The following is a 10,998-nucleotide window of genomic DNA, read 5'->3' on the forward strand; positions in this document are numbered from 1 at the left end:
AAATTCACCCAACTTATTGTGGGAAGCTTGTGGAAGGCTACCCGAAACGTTTGACCCAAGTTAAACAATTTAAAGGCAATGCTACCAAATACTAATTGAGTGTATGTAAACTTCTGACCCACTGGGAATGTGATGAAAGAAATAAAAGCTTAAATACATAATTCTCTCTACTTATTCTGACATTTCACATTCTTAAAATAAAGTGGTGATCCTAACTGACCTAAAACAGGGAATTTTTACTAGGATTAAATGTCAGGAATTGTGAAAAACTGAGTTTAAATGTATTTGGCTAAGGTGTATGTAAACTTCCGACTTCAACTGTATGTAGCGTTTTGCAAAAAAAAAGAAAATATTTTAATACACATCTAAAATCTATGAATAACAAATCTGAGAACAGTAATATGTTACACACACATAAAGGTACCCATAAGCATTTATTTTTGATGAAAAAACACAAATGTGAAAAATTGTTGGATATACCGTTTTGGAAATAAAAATGTTTTATGCTGCTCTCCTTTATTTGGACCAGATTAAGTTCTGACTCTTGGTACCGGAAGATCTGGTGAGCAGCAGTTTAGCTATTTTACAAGGGGATAAGTTTCTCTTATGTAATTACAAAAACATTACAATGGTTCACTAAACGTTATGTTAATAGGTTGTTATCAATTAACACTTTAATAGAATGTTATTACTAGAGTAATTACAGTGCAGGTAGCCTAACATTGGGCCAGTAACCAAAAGGTCACTGGTTTGAATCCCTGAGCCGACTAGGTGAAAAATCTATTGATGTGCCCTTGAGCAAGGCACTTAACACTAATTGCTCCAGTAAGTCGCTCTGGATAAGAGTGTCTGGTAAATGTAACTACATGTATAAGAGCATGAATTTTACTGTGTAGACCTATGTACTCTCTCTCTCTCTCTCTCTCAAACACACACACACACAGCCTTCTTCACACTAACAGCAGTGCTTGGTTTCTCTCCACTCCAGAACTTCATCAGTGTTATGCCCTGGACCCTGGGGACTATGTGCTCCTCATCAATCAATTAGGATTATATATTGGCTGTTAACTAATCTAAATTAATGACAACTGTCTAAAATAACACATGTATGGCCGCGGGAAGATGTTTTGGGTTGGGGGTGCTGTAGGGTGAGGGGGATCTAGTTCACACATTTTGTGGGACAAAAAACATTGTAATTTTTTATTATTATACATATTTTATTTATTTCTTTATCTGCAGCACCCTCAGCACCTCTACTTCCCACAGCTATGCTCACGTTACTGCTGGCTATTCAAAAAAATTGCAGCCCAGTAGGCTATAGTAAATTAAACCACCCACATTATGCTCTATCTTTCGATTGTCATTCCCCTCTAAAAGCACATAATAGCCTACATTAAGTGAGGAAGTGCATTACACAACCAAAGTGATGGATTTTCCCTTGACAATAATCTTTCAATTGAATCATAAAGTCTGAGACTAATGGGTTCTTGTGTTCTGAGGTTAAAAATTGCATTCCCTTAGCTCTCCAGCACATTGGCTGAGTGGCCCTGCCCCTGCTATCTACAATGTATCTGAGATGTAGCCTATGATATTAAATAATATGCAATACTTGTTTACAGTTTCATAATAATTGAGTATAGTTGACGATGTATTTGATTTTGGATCGAAAACCTTTCATTAGATTAGACTAGGCTACTTCAGCTCTGAAGCAGTGTTTAATTTGGCGCACACCATAGAATTTTGTTGACCACAGTGAAATACCCAATTGAGACTGCACATATTGTGATTTTATAAACATTTAAATAAATAAAGGAAACAAGAAATGTGAGCAATAACAAGGATATATAGCAAATATTTAATTTGTTGAATGACAACTTGTATTTACAAAAGTTTCATTGCTCACCCGTTGTAATGGAACATGGTATAGCCTACGCCTTGCAGTGGTTTGTGCGGTGGCGGACTCATTTTTCGCCTACCGGACTTGGAGAAGAGTCTATTCTGTTGATTCGAGGGAAGCATTGTTGGACCGAGTGTCCTCAGATACTTTTGTTAGAACATTTTCTCGTTTTTTCTGGCCATTATTGAACTCCTCGAAATCTGATGGCTGTTTACGCACTTCACTTCAAAGGCTGACTCCGGCGTATGCGAATGCATTTTAGTGAGAGCTGTGCGATAAAACGATCAGCGACCGGATTTGAAAGCCACACTAACACGAGGAGCATGATGAAAGACTGATTGGCAACAAAAACTTTTCTCTGTGTAAACGTATGTGAGGAGGCTGTTTAGCTAATGAATGTAATCGTTGCCGCCCAGTTTAAATCGGAAGTGGAGCTATTTCCTTCAGGAATAAGGTTGAAAAGTACCATTTTCCATGTGGAGGACAGGAACTTGAACGTGGATTGACTCGGGGAAAAACATTTGTGCACATTCTACGCGCTGTGCTTCGTTTCATCTATCAGATTCATTGGAAACACGGGTGGAAAAATGCGTTTTGTGAGCTCATTGTTATGTTGTAAACTTGAAGAAACCCGAGAGAATACAACTCTGCTTCGTTTGTGGTTTTTCTTTGCTCTCCTTGTTTCAAATTCAGCCTGTCCTGACAAATGCGTCTGTTTCACATCCACGGTAAAATGTGTGAACCAGGGTTTATTCGTGGTTCCACAAACATTGCCAGTAAACACTAAAACCCTGTTCATTACTGGGAACAACATTTCCCATCTCACAGCTGGGTCTTTCCCTGTGCCTCTTGAACAGTTAACAGACTTGTATCTCACAGGAAACCAGGTGGAGCTGGTGGACCACAATGTATTCAACAACTTGCCAAATCTCCGGCTGCTAGACTTGAGTAACAACAGGATTCTGAATTTTAGTGCTCAAGCCTTCCCTGATTACAACAAACTGCTGGACCTCAACCTCAGCAGGGCTTTTTACAACCATACTTCCATGGATGAGCTCTTCAGCCTGCTACGGAGTGGCGGAGCCCTTCAACTTACCAGCTTGGATCTGTCTAACAATGACCTGGTGGTCCTCCCTGAGGGCATGTTCTCCCACCTCTCCAACCTCACCATCCTCAACCTACAAAACAACTCTCTCATCTTCATCCGGAACGGGACGCTGAGTGTTCCTCCGCTCCGTGAGCTAGACCTGAGGGACAATGCCCTGAGGGAACTACCCAACACTACACTGATGGACTTCAGCCTGAAGCCTGGGCTTCAGGTGCATCTGGCAGGGAACCCTTGGCGCTGTGACTGCAATATCGAGGACCTTGTGGCCTGGCTGAAGAGCTCTGAGCAGGTCCCAGACAAGCAGAATATGACCTGTTCTGACCCTGAGGTTCTGAGGCAGTTACCGTTGCTCCAGATAGAACACTTGGAGTTGGAGTGTACCTTTTCAGGTGAAATGAAAGGTGTGCTGGAGACCTCATATGTCTTCCTGGGCATGGTGCTGGCCTTGATCGGAGTGATCTTTCTGCTGGTCCTCTACCTCAACAGGAAGGGGATCAAGCGGTGGATATACAATATTCGGGACGCGTGCAGGGACCACATGGAGGGTTACCATTACAGGTATGAGATCAACTCGGACCCCAGGTTGGCCAACATCAGCCTCAACTCAGATGTTTGAGAGGACTGCTATGTAAGCCAGGGCTCCACAGTGACTGAGGCATTATGACTGGTCAAGAGCAACATATGCATCTCTTTAGTTCCGGGGGGCTCCAGCCTGCCTGCAACCCCCCCGCCCCCCCCCACCAGTCATGACTCGTACTAGCCTCAGTCACGACGACCCACAATCTGCCTCTACGCATGCCTGTGGCCCCTGCAACGCAATTCTGATGGTTTGGTTTTACACCTTTTGATGTAGTTCAACGTTCCATGGACTCAGAATCATGACTCAGACAGGGTTTGTGAGAGGGCTCTCTGTAATATTTAATTTTCCCTTCCTTGAGCAAAAGGGGACGGTACGTAGAACTCCAACTAAACAGACTTCTTTTGACTGGTAGTAACTAGGCTACATATCTTTATCCTTTCTGCTGGTTATATTTTAAATACATGTTTGTTTCCACTTTCCTCCCACTGCACAGTGTTGCTATGCTTGTTTAATTGTTTTTATTCCTTTTTAATATGTGATTTTTAAAGCACTTGCTAATTTCTCTCACTAGTATTGCACTGAGGTCCTTTTAAACTCCAGAGACTGAGGAATGTGGAGGTGTTTGGGAAGCAGAGATTCAGGGTCACGAAATGGAGAAGTGCACACTCATTGCAAGTTCAAACACATGCAGACAGAGGTCATCGTGCCACAGCCAGCACCAACCATACCACACAGGCAAGACATTAACAAGCTCTCTGTTCTCGGTCAGCTAGTGCAGATGAGACATTACAGGCAGCAGCCATTGTTGAGTGTCCAACTTTTACTCTTAAGAGGTGAGAAAAGGCTAACTGGGACTTTCGAAGGTGGCGGAATTACCTTGAAGATGAATTGATTTAAATACTTTCCAATTAAAGTTTTAAAATCAACTGCCACTCTATTTGGGAATCTAGACGTGACAGGAATGTTCCTGTCCAATTGAACCTGTCTCGATAGTCAAATGATTGCATAGCTCAGAACCATCAAAAATCATATTTTGAGGTATAGCCAATGGTCAGTGAACAAGTTCTTAGGTTCAACTACACCAGTCACAGGAATGTGACTCATTCAAAGCATTCCAACGTTGTGAGTGCAAACAGCTGCAAAAGGGGAAAGATAAGCGCTGTGTTTCTTGACAAATGCTAATGAAGGTACACAGTACCCAAGGTTCTTACCGGGAGGGCACTCTACAGGCAGTATGGTATGGGAATTAGCTTAAACTCTGCTTTATTCTGTAGTGTTTTAGCTGTGTGGCATTAAGAAAGTATCTTATTTTCAAGCATTGTTTCCTTTCCTGGTAAATGCTGTGCTCTTGTTTCTTTCTGGTGTCAAGTATGTATTAGTAAATATCAAATGTGGAACATTATTTTACAGGAAAAGTATTCAGGTATAGTAGAAAAATATAATCTGGATGATATAGTAACTGCACAGTTGGTGAATGTGTGAGTAGAACACCTGGCCATTACCTCACCATGCACATAGAAGACCACCCAGGAGATAGTGTGAGCTAACAAGCACAAACAGAAACACAGTCTCTGTGCACAACTAACTACTGCCATTGCATAGCCCCAAGCTACTGTACAAATCCTCTTACCATAACAATGGCCAGACTTCCCTCATTCAGTCATGTCTGGTGATACATACTCACCTATGTGCTTTTCAGGCAACGTGTTTGAATATTAAAGTGGCTCTTGTGTAAAATGTTTTTGTATTTCCCAGGTTTGTGATCATACAGTGATTTTGTGTCCAAATTAATGAATGCAGTGTGGGTGTTAACCATGTTTCTTTGTCCCTCACTCACAATACAAAGACAGTCTGTTTGCATGGTCCAACAAGGATAATGCATTATAACCATTACACAGTATATTCATTTTAACCCCGGATTGACTATGGAGGTGAGTTTAAAATATGTAGGCCTGTCACGTATTTCTTATGTCTGCAATCCATCTTCCCAAGACATTGTTTGTTTTTAAATGAGCCAATAAGGTATCAGGAGTAGATGCCAGGCTATCCATTTCAGGAATTCATCGTTTTTGTCATCATCTTAGTTAGTTTCCAGCCAACCACCATTGCTATTTATATATTTATGGTGGGGACAGGGAGTATTTCTCAGTGCCCCTTTGAAATGGGATGGGAAGTGATTTGTAACACTATCTTCCTGTCTGGTAACCTGGTGATGTGGCATGGAGGACCGAGGATGTGTCGCCACACCTGCGGTATCTCAAGTGCTTCTTGGAGAGCCTGTCTGTCCATCGAGTTGTGCCTGGATACAACTCCCGACCCTGTTGATTGTGAGAAGCTCAACTACACACATACAGTGTCTTCAGAAAGTATTCACACCCCTTGACTTGTGCCACATTAGGATTCCATTTAGATTATTAATATTTTTATATTAAGCCATCCACCCTCTTCGGAAGACAGAAATAGCTTTTTTGTTTTTACAACTTTTTTGTTACATACATTTTATAAATACGATTTCACATATACATTTTACATACTAAATACAGTACGTTATACTTTTATATACAGCATTCACATGACAAATATATTATATACAGGACCAGTCAAAAGTTTGGACACCTACTCATTCAAGGGTTTTTCTTTATTTTTACTATTTTCTACATTGTAGAATAATAGTGAAGACATCAAAACTATGAAATAACACATGGACTCATGTAGTAACCAAAAAAGTGTTAAACAAATCAAAATAGATTTGAGTTTTGAGATTTTTCAAAGTCGCCACCCTTTGCCTTGATGACAGCTTTGCACACTCTTCACAGCAAAAAGTCCAGTGTTGAATTAACTACCACAGAGTTAACTACCACATGATTTCAACACTTTTTGAGGGTTTATATAGGTCCACACTCTCCAGAGTTAAATTAACACTTTCAAAATAGTTAAACATTTAACACTGCCAGAGTTCCTTTTTTAACGCGCAAAACAGAGTTAAAGTAACACTAAGGGATTAGACAACTAACACTGCTCCGAGTTAATTTTTTAAAACTATTTGTGTAGTGTTAATTTCACTCCCTAAAGTGTCAATTATAATTGTTAATTTATTCAATATTATTTAATAATTAATTTAATATATACTTATATTAATAAGAATTAATCACAATAAACAATCATTGTCAAAAACATTTATTTGTGCCTTTTCTCCCTTGCAGTCAGTTGAATCAAAACATTGTGAATGAAGGTATAATGTACATACTTCCATCTGAAACATTGTATGAGCTTTGAATATCAAACGGTTTATGAAATTTAAGCTCAGACATTTTTAGTAGACATCTTTCTGCACTTCGTAATACTCTGAATGCATGATGATGGTCATCAAAATTCTCTGTAAATAGCTTGTTTGTCCCCAAAAAAAATTGATCTTCAACCAGAAGTACATCACTTATTTGACAAAAGACTGGCATGTCTTCTTCCATTGCACTGCAAATAACTAGTCCAGCTTTATACTCTACACCATCAACTTTAACCCAACTAGTTGAGAAAACATATTTTGACAAGATCGTTTCAAGCATTTAATTGTTGACGACATTCTCATCTCTGAAGAGAAAATATTGAATTGGCCCATACTCATTTTGTTTGAGGGTGAAGGTTTCCCAGTGATAAGCAATGGCCATCTGATGCTTTTTAGCAAGCGATTTGGTTATGTTTTAGAAATTTTTAAAACAATCTTTAAACAGCTTGTGTTTGGCCTCAAACCTCATACACCACTTATATAATAAGGGGCTAATTGTCCTTATATAAGATGGGTAATGGATCATAAAATGATGCTTAGGTATCAAGTTTCTATGTGGATACAAGTGCTTAAATAGTTTGTGGTGGTCAACAATCAAATGCTTTAAATACATTGTCATACCTAGAGTGAGAGAAGGTGAAAAAACTATGTTCATTATTTGAAGTAACAACAGTAACAAATTCCAGTTTTTGTTTCCTGCAGGAATAATGTCACCAAACAACAGTTGGATGTTTTTCACAAGACACAATGTCTGAATAGAATTCAAACCAATGCCATTGCCAACACTCTCCAAAATAGTGTTTGTAGGATTATTTTTTCGTTCTAAAAATCCATAATCAAAACCATAAATCCTGGAAAGCAAGTCCTGTTCTGACATAAAGTGTTGTGTCAGATATCCAAAAAGCAATTTGATCTCATACTGAACCACACCCTCAAGAAGATCATGCATGATATCAAATGAATAGTTATTACAAACATGGAAATACTTCAATGAATTAAGTGTAGATCTTTTTTTCAAACCATAAAGTGACTTCAATTGTGGGTTTTCCTGGAGAGACTGGCAATGCATTTCAAACATATCTTTTCCACGAAGGATCACCTAAGGATCATCCTCACTGTATACCGTTTGACAATCATTCTTCTCAATCAAACAAAGGCGACAGAAATGACAGCTACTGAATGACTCATTAAAACCAAGAATTGTGTGCATCCCTAGATTATCTCCAGTGATCTGACAGATTGTACCATATACCTGCTCATCTGAAAATGGAAGACTTAGCCCTTGGCTTTCTAGTTTTTTCAAATCATTTATCAACGGTTCTAGTATAACATCAAAACCATACTTGTGCAGATCTTGTGTGTGAAAAAGTGTTACCAAATGAATGTTAATCAAAACCTAATTACATTTTTGGGGAACGTTTCTTACAACAAAATAAAGAGAGCCAATTTTGTGAATTCCACGTTTGGAGCCAAGGGGATTGGCTTTTTCAAAATCATCATAGTATAGTTGGATTTGTAATGCATGTCTATTAGCTGTAAACAAAGGGTGGGTTTTAAAATAACTTCCATCAAAAAAGTCAGTATGTGTCAGGCTCTGATCTACACTCTTTCTTTAGCAAAACACAAATGTCTGGATTTCTGCACATGAACTTCAATGTTTCTAAAATCGGCACATATATAAAAGTATCCTTCACAATTACTTGATCATAAGTACCGGATTTCTGATTTCGCCTGTTGTCATATCTCACTCCCAGTGTTATTTCCACTGGCTCGACAACTCCCCATTTTTGGTGGAAGTATTTATTTCGTTTCCATTCTGTATTTAGATTTGTGAACGGGTTTTATGTTGGGGTCAGTAATAGGTAAAGCAGAAATAGCTGTATGCTTTGCTTGTGAGCGAATCTCACTTGTTAGTTCTTCCAAATCTCCTACAATTGAGGATACCAAACTGTTGGAAATCCCACGATGGATGCACACATTTCTTTAGTTGGATCTTTAGTAAGTCCTGAATCATTGCTCTCAGAATAAACACTGGAAGAGCTACATTGATTTTGTGGATTAAATGTGTCCTCCAAAGCATGTGCCTGAGATGAAGTTGCAACTGGCTCACTAGATGAACATGCAACAGTTGAAGTTTGAGCAATTTGCTGAACATTACTATGAACACTATTAAGGTGCTTCCGAAAACCTGTATATGTTAGGAACTGATGCCTACAGCCTTGCTGAGAACAAAACAATTTGAACTTGGGTCCAGGATAGTAACCATGTTCAACTCTTAAATGTGAAATCAACTGTTGACTGCTGGGATAATATTTCTGACACATGAAACAGGTCAACATTGTTATAGCTTCTTACTCACAGGGTGAGAGTGCTACTGGCTGGTTAAGCAGTCTCGCTCTCAAGTCTTTAACTCTGGGTGACTCCTTCATTTTCCCCACATCAATGTTATACACTGTTGTCTGCAGGAATGTGTAAAAATTCACAAGTGCCACATCGTAAGACAAATTAAACACAAAATGTGCTTTGAAAAGTTCATCACATGCCCCGAGGGAGCGGTTTGCCTTGCATGGGATGAGACGCTTATCCATTGTGATGTAGAAGCTCTCAACCTTGCTCTTCTGATGCCCAACAGCGAGGAGGTACGGCTGCCGACCCTGCTGGTTGCGGAGATGCTCCTCCAAACTGCAGCATGACTAGGGTTGAGATCAGAAAACTGAAAATTAGACACAATAATAATGTGCAGCCACAGAGAAAACTACATTATAGAAGTGATTATTCAAACATCTTTTCATTGGCTAGTGCAAGATGGGAATGAAGACTTAATTACAATTCCACCCACTTTTTAACAACCCTCATTTACATATGTGGCTAAGAAGGTGACGTGACAAATTATTATAATCACCTTAATAATATACAGTGGGGAAAAAAAGTATTTAGTCAGCCACCAATTGTGCAAGTTCTCCCACTTAAAAAGATGAGAGAGGCCTGTAATTTTCATCATAGGTATACGTCAACTATGACAGACAAAATGAGAAGAAAAAATCCAGAAAATCACATTGTAGGATTTTTTATGAATTTATTTGCAAATTATGGTGGAAAATAAGTATTTGGTCAATAACAAAAGTTTCTCAATACTTTGTTATATACCCTTTGTTGGCAATGACACAGGTCAAACGTTTTCTGTAAGTCTTCACAAGGTTTTCACACACTGTTGCTGGTATTTTGGCCCATTCCTCCATGCATATCTCCTCTAGAGCAGTGATGTTTTGGGGCTGTCGCTGGGCAACACGGACTTTCAACTCCCTCCAAAGATTTTCTATGGGGTTGAGATCTGGAGACTGGCTAGGCCACTCCAGGACCTTGAAATGCTTCTTATGAAGCCACTCCTTCGTTGCCCGGGCGGTGTGTTTGGGATCATTGTCATGCTGAAAGACCCAGCCACGTTTCATCTTCAATGCCCTTGCTGATGGAAGGAGGTTTTCACTCAAAATCTCACGATACATGGCCCCATTCATTCTTTCCTTTACACGGATCAGTCATCCTGGTCCCTTTGCAGAAAAACAGCCACAAAGCATGATGTTTCCACCCCCATGCTTCACAGTAGGTATGGTGTTCTTTGGATGCAACTCAGCATTCTTTGTCCTCCAAACACGACGAGTTGAGTTTTTACCAAAAAGTTCTATTTTGGTTTCATCTGACCATATGACATTCTCCCAATCCTCTTCTGGATCATCCAAATGCACTCTAGCAAACTTCAGACGGGCCTGGACATGTACTGGTTTAAGCAGGGGGACACGTCTGGCACTGCAGGATTTGAGTCCCTGGCGGCGTAGTGTGTTACTGATGGTAGGCTTTGTTACTTTGGTCCCAGCTCTCTGCAGGTCATTCACTAGGTCCCCCCGTGTGGTTCTGGGATTTTTGCTCACCGTTCTTGTGATCATTTTGACCCCACGGGGCTGAGATCTTGCGTGGAGCCCCAGATCGAGGGAGATTATCAGTGGTCTTGTATGTCTTCCATTTCCTAATAATTGCTCCCACAGTTGATTTCTTCAAACCAAGCTGCTTACCTATTGCAGACTCAGTCTTCCCAGCCTGGTGCAGGTCTACAATTTTGTTTCTGGTGTCCTTTG

At 39.8% G+C, this 10,998-nt stretch overlaps 1 protein-coding gene across 1 annotated transcript; it reads left to right on the forward strand.

Annotated features, from left to right (window-relative positions):
• The first annotated feature begins 1,904 nt into the window (after positions 1 to 1,904).
• LOC121555958 (trophoblast glycoprotein-like) lies at positions 1,905 to 5,316 on the forward strand. Its single transcript, XM_041869801.2, has one exon. The coding sequence runs from the start codon at positions 2,485 to 2,487 to the stop codon at positions 3,619 to 3,621; it is 1,137 nt and encodes a 378-aa protein (XP_041725735.1). The 5' UTR covers positions 1,905 to 2,484; the 3' UTR covers positions 3,622 to 5,316.
• The last annotated feature ends 5,682 nt before the right edge of the window (positions 5,317 to 10,998 follow it).

This window comes from Coregonus clupeaformis, unplaced genomic scaffold (assembly GCF_020615455.1).
Source record: "Coregonus clupeaformis isolate EN_2021a unplaced genomic scaffold, ASM2061545v1 scaf0109, whole genome shotgun sequence".
In the NCBI taxonomy this organism is placed as follows: domain Eukaryota; kingdom Metazoa; phylum Chordata; class Actinopteri; order Salmoniformes; family Salmonidae; genus Coregonus; species Coregonus clupeaformis.

What these genes read in the sequence shown, in the direction of transcription:
- LOC121555958 (XM_041869801.2), top strand. Translation starts at nt 2,485, where the DNA reads ATGCGTTTTGTGAGCTCATTGTTATGTTGTAAACTTGAAGAAACCCGA.